The sequence below is a fragment of the Miniopterus natalensis genome, chromosome 7 (genome assembly GCF_054644295.1).
Source record: "Miniopterus natalensis isolate mMinNat1 chromosome 7, mMinNat1.hap1, whole genome shotgun sequence".
NCBI classification, from domain to species: domain Eukaryota; kingdom Metazoa; phylum Chordata; class Mammalia; order Chiroptera; family Miniopteridae; genus Miniopterus; species Miniopterus natalensis.
In genome coordinates this window covers 40,643,345-40,657,840 of record NC_142087.1, presented here as the reverse complement: position 1 = coordinate 40,657,840, position 14,496 = coordinate 40,643,345, and the positions used below count along the sequence as shown (strand labels likewise).

The 14,496-nt window shown below is 39.7% G+C and overlaps 1 protein-coding gene across 8 annotated transcripts in view; it reads right to left on the bottom strand.

Annotated features, from left to right (window-relative positions):
• DLGAP1 (DLG associated protein 1) overlaps positions 1-14,496 on the bottom strand; it is a 587,128-nt gene that overhangs the window by 35,003 nt on the left and 537,629 nt on the right. For all 8 annotated transcript variants that reach the window (XM_087818968.1, XM_087818969.1, XM_087818971.1 and 5 more), the window contains 2 exons: positions 6,193-6,566; positions 1,615-1,706 (listed from right to left, as the gene is read on the bottom strand). In XM_087818968.1, the coding sequence (XP_087675094.1) occupies positions 1,615-1,706; positions 6,193-6,566 (466 nt within the window). The remainder of the gene's footprint in view (positions 1-1,614; positions 1,707-6,192; positions 6,567-14,496) is intronic.

Genomic DNA, 14,496 nt, shown 5'->3' with positions numbered 1-14,496 from the left:
TCAGAAATAATGATTACTAAAACTTTCAGTAAATACAATAAGTAAACATTTTAGAGTAAAGGAAAAAACCACTCCTAAACCTGCCATTTTTACAGACTACATTTCAGCCCTTGTCCATCTTTGTGAATATTATACATTGGTATTATATATGCGTGTTCAACTTTTTCACTTAACATTGTATCATGAGAATTTTCTCATGTTTCCACATCTTTTTTTACAAATTACATTTAATAGCTGTGTAATATTCTATCCTGGTGATGTTATGCTATAATTTACAAAAGCATTCTCTTATTGTTTAACACTTGATAATTAATATTTTTCTTTTACAATAATAGGTAATGTTGCACAATTGTTTCCCTTCCATTGACTGACTTCATTAGAATAGCCCCATAAATGTGATTACTGGGTCATTGGGTATGGGTAGATGTATCACTATTGCTAATTTTTGTCATATTAGTTTGTAGAAGAGTGACACAAATTTCTGGGCTTCTGGCATTGTATAATTATATAAAATACAATTATATAGAAAGCCTCTTAGATGCTAGAGCAGTGTGAATACCAGGAGGCTCTAAAATAGAACTCTTTCCATGAACTGATGCATGACTTCTTTTCAGATTTTCAGTATATGTTACAGGTAGCCTTGCAGATAGCAGACATTCCATACATATTTACTGAATTGATAAATGATAGATGAATGAATGAATGAATGAATGAATGAATGAATGAATGAATGGATGGATGAATGGATGGATGGATGACATTTAACTGATTCTTCCTAATTAACACAGAAAGTTAGTGGCCGAGTTGAGATGATGTCTTGATTTATAACACAGAGCTCTTTTTCCCACCATAACTGTAGTGTTACTCTATTCACCAGGATTTGCTGTATATTTAGTATGTGTAAAGCATAGTTCTAGAAGCTGGGGGTAAAAAATAGTACATTATGGTCCTCACAATTTGATCAAGAAACTAACACACCTCTCTGGATCAAGTTTTCATTTATAAAAAATGTACTGACCTCAGAAATACCTCTGGATTCTGTGACCTTCTGAACCTCTAAATTTCCCATTTCTAGATACTATGACTCTAGAAAAAGCTGATTTTAAAGAGCATTCTAGAGGAATGGGTGATTCAGGATAATGATAGGGAATTTTCTCGTTTTCCTTTTCCCCATCCATCCATCCATCCATCCATCCATCCATCCATCCATCCATCCTTTACCATTCATTGAATGCATACTAAACACCAAACGCTATTATGTGCCAGGGGAAAAAGGGGAATAAGAGAAGTCCTCTTCTCTTAAAAAGTTTACAGTGCCAAATAGGAAGGTTTTTTGAAGAGAAATAGTTTTGCAACACAACAGTAATACGCACAGTGCTTATGTGTAGGGGAATGTGATGTGCTTACTCTACTATTCTAGCTCAAACTTAAATGGAGTGGTCTCTACTGCAAAAGTAGAGGAGAGAATCGGCTTATGTTTCGAGCTCTCCCTCTAAACGCTCCCAAAAGTTAATGGGAAATATCACTGAATCCTGTTGGTTTATCATGGGGAAAAATGCTTGTACCATACTTGCCAACGTGAAGATGAAAGAGGACCGATGCATGTGTACTCACCACTTCTCTTCTTCTACTTGCACTCCCACGGACTGGAACTTACTGGGTGCTTTATTTTCCCCTGCTTTCTCAGGCTCTTCAGCATCGTCCACCTAAAGAAATAACCAAATATGTAGAGGTGCTCCGTTTTAGTTATCTCACTTGAAAAACAAATGTTATACTTCATTAGAAACATCTGCACTTTACTAAATATTTTGGGATTTGTAACAGTTTTCTTCAATATTTTTGTATTTAATGAGAGCCATAACTATGTTATTATAACATGCACTTTGACTCTGATGCAACTTTAGTCATTTAAAAGGTTCTTAATAAGTGTCTATGATTCCTCCATAGATTTGTATGTATTTACCTGTGAGCACTATGTTGGAAGGGAGCACTACATGGTAATATGTTCTTGGAAGTTCTGAGTTGGCAGATAACAAAATATAAAAGAAGGAAGAGAATGAATTTATTGTAGTCAGAATGATTGGTATTGGGAGATTTATGTATTTACCTCATTATGATAAACTGTAGAATATCTTCATTTATCCAGCCTCCCAAACTAAGGAATTGGCTTTGAATATTACTCCAAAGTTTCTAAATAGTTATGTATATATTACAGCTCATGTAGAAAAATGTGTCCATATATAACTGAGAGCCTATATGATAGATTAAGCCTAAGACAAATTTGAAATAAATTTTATGACTATTTAGAGCAAATAGATTTATTCCTCTCTTTCCAATGCATTTAATAAATTATTTTCACTAAGTATAAAAGCAATTCAATGTAAGTTATATAAAATTAAAATACAGGAATATATAATGTAAAAGGCTAAAATCTCCCAAGAATTACTGTCAATAATTTGATGCATATTTGACCACCTCTTAATATATATAATATGTTATATATAAAAATGATTATTAATACTAAATTTACACAGATGAGGTTATACTATATATATTTTTCTGCAACTTGTTTTATTCATTAACACTGGTATGATTTGGACATTTTACCATGTTAGTAAATATAGGTCTAACTCAACCTTTTTTTTTGGTTACCTAAATATTTCTTTTAATGACCATGTAAGCAGCATGGGCATCAAGGTAATTTTCTTGTTTTTGCCATTACACGTGGTACCACAATTTATATGTATCTTTAGAACAATTGTCAGCTTGATTGGGAAAAAATTCTTAGAAGTAGAAATGTTAAATGGAAGATACTGAGTATGTTCAGCTGTAAAAGATACTGCCAAAGTGCTCTTAAAAGCATTTATCATCCTGCCATAATCAGTGTGGGCGTATCCATATCCCTACACTCTCATCAATACTAAATACTGACAAACTTTAAAATTTTTGCTAATATCACAGGTCAAAAATATTTATTGGTCTCTTGGACTCCTATCTATAAATCGCCTATTCATATCTTTTGCTGTTTTTTTTTTTTTTTTTTTTTTAATCTATTAAGTTGTGTTTTATTTTATTTATGGGATCTCTTTATGTCTTATGGCCCTTAATAAACCTTTCTCTCTTGTATGTACAGTAAATATTTTATTTTGTTTATTATTTGTCTTTTAAATTTTGTTTTTCATTATAGAGAATCTTTAATTACCACTTAGCCAATCTAGCTTTTATAGTTTAGAAAGGCTTCCTCTAACCTGAGTGTATATTTTAAAGTTCTCTTGTATTTACTTTTAGCCTATCATTTTTTTTTATGTTTAATTTTTAAATCCACTATCCTGAAATGTTTTTGTGTAAGACATAAAACATTCTTTTTATATCTACTTTTAGAGATCTAACGTTCTCTCCCTTCTCCAACAGATCACCAAGTGATGATCTGGCTCTTACTAATGAATCTTTTTTATTTGAAATGCCAACTTTATCATGTGTTATTCCCATAGATATAAGCCTGTTTTTGGTCTACTGATCTACTGATCTTATGGCTTCTCTCTCTCTCCAAATATAATTTCATAATAAATTTTGATATTTTCTACAGCATGTCTTATTCTGTAATTATTATTTTTTAAATGTAATTTAACTCCAAAAGTCTTTAGTTATTTTGAGGTGTTAAAATCTTCTAAATAAACTTGTTTTTAGATATTAGATAGGTGTAATATATTCTTTGTGAAGTTTAATTCTGTTGTTTTATAATATTTATTACTAATGTGAATGGACTTTTTTTGCTCCATTACATTTTCTGTTTATTAATAATATATTAAGCCTGGCTGGGAGTGGCTCAGTAGTTGAGCATCAACCTAGGATCCAGGAGATCAGGGTTCGATTCCCCATCAGGGCACGTGCCCGGGTTGCAGGCTCGATCTCCAGTTGGGAGTGTGCAGGATGCAACCAATCAATGACCCTCTCATCATTGATGTTTCTATCTCTCTCCCTTCCTCTCATTTCCTCTATCTGAAATCAATAAAGATATATTTTTTAAAATAAATAAATAAAAATAATATATTAAAGAGTTATTGATTTTTCTGTATTTATATTGCACTCTTTGACATACTGAATTCTAGTAGTTTTTCAGTGGTTTCTGTTAGATTTTCTACATGGACATGTATTATCTGCAAATAAAAGCAATTTTGCTCTTCCTTTACAAAATATTTTTTAAATACACATCTAGTTCTTAGAATATGCCAAGTACTGCTCTAAGTGTTTTGCTTATTTAATCTTTTCAACAGTCTATGAGGTTAGTGATATAATTATCCCCATTTTACATATAAGATTACAGAGAATGGGGAAACTGAAACTTAGAGAGGTTGAACAACTTGTTGGAAGTAACATGGTAAATGTAGGAGCCAGAATTTCAACACAGGCAATTTGGCTTCGGAATCTATGCTCTTAACCACTTTGTAAATCTACAAATTATTTTCCAATATAAGGACATTTTTATGAATACTAAATTGAACAGTTAATAAACTTGGCATAATGGGATGCTTCAGACACATTCACCATTTATTAACTTACATTTTCAGATTTTTACTTTGTATTTTTTAAATTTTTCTTTTAAAAAAATATATTTTAGAGAGAGAGGGAGAAAGAGAGAGCAAGAAACACTGATTTGTTGTTCCACTTATTTATGAATTCACTGGTTGATTCTTACATGTGCCCTGACCTGGGATAGATGCATAGATGTATCGTCTCTCTTACCCAACTTAGCACCCAGCCAGGGCTTTCCCCTTTATAATTATAGGCAGATTTTTTTATTGTGGTAACATATATAAGTAAGTTTCCATGTTAACCATTTTAAAATGCACAGTTCCTGGGGCACTGAATACACTCATGTTGCGCTGCTATCACCACTACCCACCTTCCTAATTTTTCTGTCATCCCGCAGTGACACTCTGTACCCCCATGGGAAGCTGGAATTAGTAAACTTAGTTCTCAAAATAATCCTATGAGGGACTGAGGAAGAGAGAGGGTCAGGAAGATGAAGTCATTCTCCTAGGAGACACAGAGGACTGAGCCCTGCTCTTCCCCACTCCCCCAAATCCTGCGGTGACGGAGGGGAATTAGCTCCTAGGGACCTGGGGAGGCCTGGGGCGAGGCTGGCTTTGGGCCCGTGCCTCCTGCTGTGCCATTTAGTCCCAGCACCCTGGCTAGGAATTCTTTTAGGAACTTGACAACTTGTGTTATGGTAACCTGCAGGTTATAAAAAGCATTTGACTCATCACTATTAGAGAAAGTTTAACTACCCTTTAAAAGTGGACTCTGCAGAAATGGTCTGTAAAAATACATCATTATTGGAAAATGAACCCCACACCTGGCTTTTATGTGCCCTCGTGTTGGTTCAGCGTGGACAGATTTATTAGACACCATGTCAGGAAGTTATTATTCAAAGGGCACCTGCAGAATAGTAAACACAACAAACTGGGAGAAAAGAATGACTCTTCCCCATTGATAGGAGGAAATTTCTAGCAGGGTAAGCCAAGCTGAACAGAGGTGAAAAACAAGAATCAGTTTGATGTTATCTTTGAGGAGCAGAAAACAGTGAACTGAACTGAGAAGCCTGATGAATTTTCTACCATTTTTATGAGATGCTTGATTAAATAGCCAACAATGACACTGAAACGGCTGTGCATTCCTTCCTCCTGATGCTGTGAGGTGAGTAACTGCTTTCCACACCATCAGGCTCTTTGGTCTTGCCCTCCCTCCCTCCCTCCCACGTCTATGAGGAGTGACTCACATTTTTGTTCTCATCTGGTTACTCAAGGGTGTTGAACATACTGTAACACAACCCGACAACCCAGGTTATTCTTGGATGTCCACTCCTTTGTTGAGAATCAAAATGTGCGTTAGGAATTGAGGGCACTTTGTGTTTGACTGTGTTCATGTTTGTTTAATTATCCTACACTTTGAGTCACACATTCAATTTAGAGAACAAAAACAATAGCTGCTATCTATAGACACAATGCCTTCATGATTTTTGTTCATTGTGCTTAACTATTTAGGGAGTCCAGAGCCAAAAATTTGAAACTCTGGTCCTAGGCATAGCTATATCATCCAAAATGGCAAGACAGCAAATCTTCTGGGAAAATATAAAGTCACATGTCTGAGTTTTGGGTTCTTAATTCAAAGGATGGAAAGGGAGGCGATTACCTGTATCCCAATAGACAGGCATCGGTTTTTCTTAAAGTGATCCTTCTTCCTGTCCTCTGTGGCGACGGTGGCTACGGTGGTGGCGGCGGTGACGGTGGCGGGGTTGTTGCCCATGTGTTGACTTGCAGGGCCGTGGATCTGGGCATTTGCGGCTTCGATGGCGGCTGTCAGAGCCTTCATACTGTCCAGGCTCTCCGTGGAGTTGCTCAGTCCAGACTGGCTGATAATATCTCCTCGCTGGCCCTGTCCGTCCATGTAGGCGTCCTGGGCAGACTCTGTGCTACTCTGGGCTGTGATAGAAATGAAAGGTTTCGTGGTAGTTCTGGGTGGGACTGGAGGTGGTGTCTTCTTATATGTTGTAATGCAAGATGACACTGGAAGACAGTGAAAACAAAGACACTGTGATTTCTGCACGGGTTTTACTTTCTGATATTGCAACTGACATTCATTGGAAATTAGGGCACGTGAAACACACTAAGACATTTAACATGAACACAAGTCCATTGACAGACTGAGTGAGATTCCTGCTTGGGCCCTTAGGGCCCTCTGTGAGGTGACACCCCCACAAAACTGAGGGGACGTAAGACTGGAAAACACCAACCTCTGAGATGGAAGTTTCTGAAATGGAAATTAGTATGAATCAACATAAAATATACATGATTAGCCATCTGTAGAAATCTTCTCAGGCAACAGTGCACCCTGAGACATGATATATACACATGGATAAGGCCAGTCTCTGCCTTCTCAGGAAAATATCAAATATAAGTAATATTAAAGCAAGTAACCCATTAAGGAAGATTCTGATGGTTGATAATAAACATTGGAAAAAGAAGAAGGAAAGCATAGAGGTTGTGAGGATGTATAATCCTAATAACAGTGTGAGGTGCCTGGGAGGAGGTGGCGGGTGTACAGCATGTTATCATAGCTTCCTGCAATTTGCTTTTTATCAAGACCCAGTTTTCCCCTTCCTCCTCCCCTTCCTTCCTTTCTTCCCTCTTTCTCTTTCTTCCTTCCTCTCTCTTTCTTCTCTCTCTTTTCTCTCTCTCCTTCCTGGGTAGGTGCTCACTATTAAACTTTGTTCTGAATTTTTTGGTGGTTGTTTCTGAGCAGAACTACCTACTGAGAGGGATTACATTGCACCAAAGTCTCCTTTCATTGTAAAGTAAACGGTCGTGCTAGTTTATAAATCAGTCTCTGCGTGTGTCCGTTAGGGTGCACTCCCTAATGTGCTGTCCTTCAGGGCGACTTCATCACTCAGGCGCCTGCATTTGCCAGTGAGGGGTCCTCCTTGCACCTGTGTGGTTTAGTCGAGGTCCCCCGAGGCTCCCCTGAAGCAGCCTCCACAGGCCCTCTCTCCAACCATCTGATTGTAACACTGAGGGTCTTGAAGGAGCTTTACACACTGGTTTTCAGCTCTCCATTTGTGTAGCATGACAGGAAAATACAGATCAAAACGAAGCATTAAGTGTCCAAGTGGGAACTTCCTGCCAGTAAAGAACAATTCCTTCACCAGCTTTCTAAAGACTTTTGGTTAGTCTCTTTAAAACTTGGTTCAAGCTATGGGGTTTCCATACTTTCTCCCTGCCCCACTGCCACGCCCAGCCCATCGTGCCTTTTCTACTCAGCTGGCGTCACTGCTGCTACGCCAAACCAGCTGGGCCTGACCGCACAATCCCACCCCCTCACCTCTGGCTCTAACTGGCACTGACAGGTCGTCTTGCAGAAGGAGATGCTCGTTGCAATACTTAGGATGTTTCCCGAGGCCACTCAAAGGAAGCACCCGATAATGAACAACAAACAGAAAGGCCCTATTATACTGTCCTGCGTTTCCACTGCCCTGTGATTCAGAGGAATTTCCTTAACGGTAAAGACATAGGGACAGAGATGTTTGGCTACTTCCCAGGGATTGCCTGACAGTTGAAGGGAAACCCCCCGCACAGATGTCACATTACAATATCATATGTGCTGTTGGGTAAAGGGGGGAAGGTAATGTGAATAATACATATGTCACCTCTCAGTTACCTGGGATAGATGCTGGTGGAGGTTTACCCCAGGAAAACCTTCCATTTAAGATTATTGAATAAAACACACAGCTTGACATTGGAACAGAGCTCAACAATTAGTCCTGAGAGGTAACGCGAACAGCGGAGGCTCACAGTGCCTCCAAGGAGAAGAGCCAGTCTGGTCTCAGGCTTTCCCACAGGCCACAGTGAAGCTCTGGCCAAGCAATGCAAGCAGGAGCATTGCCGATATTTCACCTCACTCAGTTCAGTTTCATGCACCGTCACTACCTTCAGCTTCCTAGGAAGGTCTGAACAGGACAGCCTCGCTCAGGCAATGCTCAGTCTCAGGCACCCATCTGAAGACCAGAGTGGGTGAGAGGACGAGTGACCTTAATTAGGACAGAATCTGTCTGTTGTAATCAAATGAGACTAGGTCATTTTATTACTTCTCCTAAAACAAGTCTTTACAGAGTGAACTCATTATTTTCTTCAAGATGGATTCTCAGGACATATGACCCGCTCATAGTCCAAAGAAACTCAATGCCGCATTCCAACATCAAATGTCTGATATTTTGGATGATTTACTGCTTGTGGCTAGCTACCCCAATTTCCTCTTTTAATGTGGATGGTCAAAACTAGACAATGCAGACAAACAATAAAATTTCATTTGCTGTGATTTACAGTAAAAATTCTGCCACGATGTGATAAATGTGATATGGAGTTGGAGGGGCACATTATTTCTGTTGTAATGACTGGGCTTGGAGACACTCCCTAGCGCTGATTGCAACTTGGTGGCATCCACGGGCTGTTGCCAGCTCCTCTTCGATACCCACAGGAATAACTATGGGTACCCTGAAGGGAAACGAATTTTGCCACCTGGAAGCTGCTTTTTGGGATATTGATCTTAAGCTGTTTATTATGAAACAAAAGGCTCAGAAAGAACCTTTGCCCTTCCCCCCTTTCCTGCCCAGGAGATTCAGACAGAGAAACCTGCTGTGGGAAAGGAGCCTTGCCTTAATCACCTTAAGAATCTTCACCTTAGCAGGAAGACTCCAAGCCTCTTAGCTAGGCAGCCCGTGTCCCATTGTTTCTGAGTTCCCTAGCAAGAATTTGCCTGCCCAGTATGTTCACCTCTTCCTCAACTACCTGTAAATTGCCCATGCTCACTTCTGAACGCAATCCCTCATTGCCCCTTCCCTTTTCTCCCTTGTTCAGAAATGTCTTATACACTCAATGTTGCCTCATGGTCTTTCATGGAATTTTCATGCCTATGTGAATTTCCCATCCATTTGTATTAAAATTTTGATTTTCTCCTGTTAATCTGTCTCTTAATTTGATTATTGGCCTAGCCAGAAGACCTTAGAAGGTGGGAGGAAAAGTATTAAAATTGTTTTAGCCCCACAGTACTTTGATCAATGGGGACTTCCACAGGCAGCAGCAGTGCCAGAAGTCCACCATGCTTAGATTGGACAGGGAGAATCCTGGGGACTTGTCTTCCCTAACAGGCTGGCCCAGCCCCAGTGCCCAAAAGAGGTAAGAGCTTAAGATTGTCCCACCTTGAATAAGGGGGCTGAATAGAGGACAGGAACCGTGAGCCATACTTTATCCCAGGGGCTTTATGGTGACGTTTTACTGCAGTGTGGAGCTTGGCACAATTCTGCCGAAAGAGTCACAGTCAAGGTAGCACCACCTGTCAGTCATCAAACAGGAACAGGAGTTCATATCGCTAAGGCTGTCTTTTGAAGCAGAAGAACAAAGATCCAACACGCAGCTCACGATTCTCACATTCCCTTCCTTCTCATGCCCCAAATCTTCTGCATTCAAGGTTGCTCTAGAAACTCTTCCTCCAGTTTTCCCCAGCGTCACTCTTTCCTAGTGTTTCAGGCTAAGCTCTAAACTTGCTTCTCTTTTTGTTTTTTAATTCTACTCTCATGATAAAACACCAGGAATGACTTAGAATCCACTGAGGTCTGAGTGTCAGGAAGAGTATGGTAGAGGAGGGTGAAGCACATGCTAATAAATCTTATCTGGTCAAAACAGACAGAGAAATGAGTGGTTTATAGACAGTAAGCAAAATACTTCATTTGTTTCTGAGTAACATTCTCAAAAAGGTTGATTTCAAACGCAAGTGATCCTTTTGTTCACGTGGGACTTGAAAAAAACGAGATGTTGTATTTAATCATGACTATAGCTTTCTTTTTCTCTGATAGGTTTATTTGTTCATTTCCATTTAAAATGTTTTTTTCCCCTTCTCTAGGTCCTGATGATATACTACCCCAGCTCAAAGTTGACTGAAAGGACTCCCATCCACTTATATGAAGAGCCATCAGGAGTGGGGTGCCAGATTTCACTGACATCACTTTCATTCAGATGCTACTGCAGAGCACAGAGACACATTTAGTTGGTTTTTACATCTGAGTTGGGAAGTTATTTTTTAAAAATTTCACACAGGAAACAAATGAGAACAAATTCCTATCTATTTCAGCTTCTGTATTATAATATATACTATTATATATTGTCTCTATTTGCATAGAAAGTTAATGCTAGTGTTGTAAGCCTTAGGAAGGCCTGTGTCAGAAATTAGTTTTCTCTGTAGCAGGGAAGGTTTTCTGGAAAAACATGTAGACTCTCTCACTAGTCTGTTTATCCTTTGCAATCAAGAGCGCACATATGTCAGGTGGCCACGAAATAGATGTAGGATCAAACCCACTTTCTTTATCTTCTTATTTATGGGTTCTTACTGGCTAAGCTAATGGGTCACATACTATAAAGCTATGTTGAGGAATTAGCAGTTCTTGGTTGCTAAATTTTTAGAAAGAATTTTGAACACAAGAACAAGCCCATAAAAGTCAATTGTGCACATCTTCTCCCAAGTCCGTGTTCATTGACGTTTCATTGGTAGCTTGAAACTGACCTTGGTATGAGTATTTACACCATGGAAATTGGCAGATACTGTAAACCAGTAGGTGTCCCCCTGGAGAGCCCACTGCGAAGCATTTCTAGCACATCTCTGTGTATGGAGGTACTACATTATTTAAAATGTAGTCCACACACAGGTGTTGATTCACAAACTATTTGATGAGTGTATGAAAATTGACAGTAAGTTTTTAGAAACTTTTCTAGCAATTCTACAGAATAGTTTGTCAGTTGATTTTAATAACTGTGGTCTTGTTTTTGTGTGCCTTTGTTTTTTTAAATTTCCTTTTCCTATAATTCATTTTCATTGCGTTTTACCAAAGTATTGTTCGCAACAGATTGAACATCAAACAAACAAACTGATCCATCACTGGAGACAGTTTGAGGAGCATAAGCCAGGTAGAGAAAGACAAACATCACATGATCTCACTTATATGTGGAATCTAAAGAACTTAATAAACTGATGAATGGAAATGATTTAATGACATGGAAGCATGGATCAGACTAATGAATGTCGGAGGGATAGAGAGGGGTGGGTGGGTGGAGGGGGAGAGATTAACCAAAGAACTTATATGCATATATGCAGAACCCAAGAACATGGACAATGGTGTGGGGAGGGACTGGGAGGGTGGGGTGGGGCAGGGAGGAATGGGCCAATGAGGAGAAAAAGGGACACCTGTAATATTTTGAACAAAAAACAAACAAACAAAAAACCCCAAAACAACAACAACCCCCTGGCCCCCCCCAAATAAAACAAAAAACTACAACAAAAAAAGAGAAGCATTTGGATAGTCTGAGAAGCATAAGGAGCATTTCAAACCCCGTGGACAGGACAGAGGTAGTGCACATGAAATTAAGAACATATTAGAGAAGTAACTTGAAACTACAGGCTACTTTAGAAAGCAAAATGCTGTACAAAGGCCAAGAAAAAAAAGAAAAGAAATGTAGAAGGATCTAAATTTGGGACCTAAAGAGATTACTGCACAAATGCAGGATGGACTTGTGGTTTTAATGTCAGATAAGTTGCCTGTTTCTAATGTGGATGAAATGGAGCCACATACGAAACCTGACAAACTCAGGGAAGCCCAGTGTGGCAGCCTTACAAACTCAGAAACCTAAAGTAACCACACAGGATGGTCTGAAATTAAAACTTTTTAGCTAAAAGCAATTTATGGTGAGTAGTCATGTCCTAGGCTAGAATCTTCCCTGACAAAAGTCAATCTTCGCCTTCACTAAGCCTATTGTCTTTTTGCGTCTAGGATAACAGACCTGATAAGCACATCTTTGCAAAAACAAAGTAATTTCCCGTTTTCAGGACCCCTCAAAGCACAGGTGGAGACCACAAATCCCTTCATTGTCATTGTTATCATGTTAGTTGTTGGCTGTTACTATCCTGTACCCACCTGTGTACCAGAAGTATGTCTATCATTTTACTTTTCATCCAATCCCAGAGGACCCCCTCACCCTTGCTTTGCTTTCTCCCGCCTCACTGGTCTATCACCAATGGATTTCATGTAACCCACTTATGTCTTCTCTTTTGATTGCAATGTATCAAGCAGGATACAGAACTGCCATTTTCTGGAGTATTTTGTCTATTCGTTGAGGTTTTACTTCCCGGCAACTGTCATCAGTTTGGCTCAAATAAACTCACAAAATTCTCTACAGGTTTGACTGTTTCTTACATTGACACTAAAAAGGCATGTGCGGGTAGATGGGTGATGTCTAGGATGATGGAAGAATCGTTGTGCTGCAATTCATTGTGGGCCCCTCTCTTTAAGGGTAAACTGCAGGGTGGTCTGAGGAGAGAAAAACCGTATCTTATGAGGAATGGTTTAAGGGAAGGGGCTGTTCAGTTTGCAAGGGAAGGAAGACAGGGGTTTTTAATTTTTTCGAAGGCTATTGTGTAGAGGATAGCATAGACTTGTTCTCTATAAGACCCCAAGGGAAACCACAAAAGTGGAAGCTTAGAGAGGCATAAAAAGTAATTCCCCAGGAGTCAGTTGCCCAAAGATGGAATATGGGGACACTGCTAGGTAGTGAGCACTCAATCCTCGGAGGTGCTCAAGCACAGACAAGCTCATCTTTTGGCTGGGAAGTTACTGAAACTGCACCACCATCTTGAGGGTGCCTTAAGTAGGTGACAAGGTTTCTTTCAAACTGGAGCACCAATGGCTTAATATGGATGAAATCCAGAAAAGTATTTCAGAACAGACCCAATGAGAGCAATGCTCAGTAGCTGAAGAAGGAAGCCAAGAGATGGGGCCAGCTAACGTGATTAACCTAATCACCAGAGAGTGGATTCTTACTCTAACAAACACTGTACTAAAAATTTAATACACACGGTCTAATGACAGGGGAAGATTTCATTATCCCCATTTGTTTGATGGTAAGACTGAGGCTCAGAGCACGTAAGTCATATAGCTACTAAGTGATACATTTAGCATACTCAGGGCTCCAGGTCACATCTCTTTTCCTTCACCCAAACCACCTGTATTCATCCCTCCATTAAACCATCCATTTCAACATCTTGTCCAATTAAGCTTAATGCTTCCCATCAAAAACTGCCAGGAAATTGCTCCTAGCATAATACTCTGTGTCCTGCAGGAACTTGTCAAAGGTTTGGAGAATGAATGAATTTGGAGTGGCCAACAGGGGTGTGCTAGCTGCAACTTCAAAAACACTGCAAAAAAGGGAGAAATTCCACAAAACAAAATACACATGGAAAAATCACTCCCGTGTTTCAAAATATTTACAGCATAACATTTACAAGCCACCCAGAGCGTGGTGGTCAGTGGTCCCTGCCCTGCCGGCATCGTGGTGAGAAGGTAGAGGGCTGTGGGGTGGGGGTGCGGGCTTCTGGGACAGGAGCAGGGCTTCCCCGCCTTCTCTCCCGGTTAGTTTTGGCTCAAGGGACGTAGCTATGAGAACGATTTCCACTAAAGTCACCCTCCACGGAAACCACAAAGACTAGCTAACCTTTTCTCCATGGAAATAGAAAAAAGCACGCTTGTGTGAGCGCGTAGGGGGAGGAGAGGGAATGTGGACAGAGAGGGAGGGGTGGTGTAATAACTCTTGTAGTCATAAGACTTGCCAGTTGGTAGTTACTACTATTCCAGACACTTCCTAATGCCAGACAAATGCCCCAAGCCTGGGCATGTCTGGCTCAGAGATCTATTCAACTGATAGCAGCCGGTTCTTGTGGGGAGAACAGATCTTTCAGGGAGCAGTGCTCTGAGGCTAATCAAACACAACATTGTTCTAGAAGGAAGAATGGAAAGGTTTGTTTCAGTCACAACTTTTTAAAAGAGGCACTCAAGTTGTTTTAACAAGTTGCTACAAAACTTGGGCTTCCTGAGGTGAGCTTGCTGCTCACAGTGCCGGTACT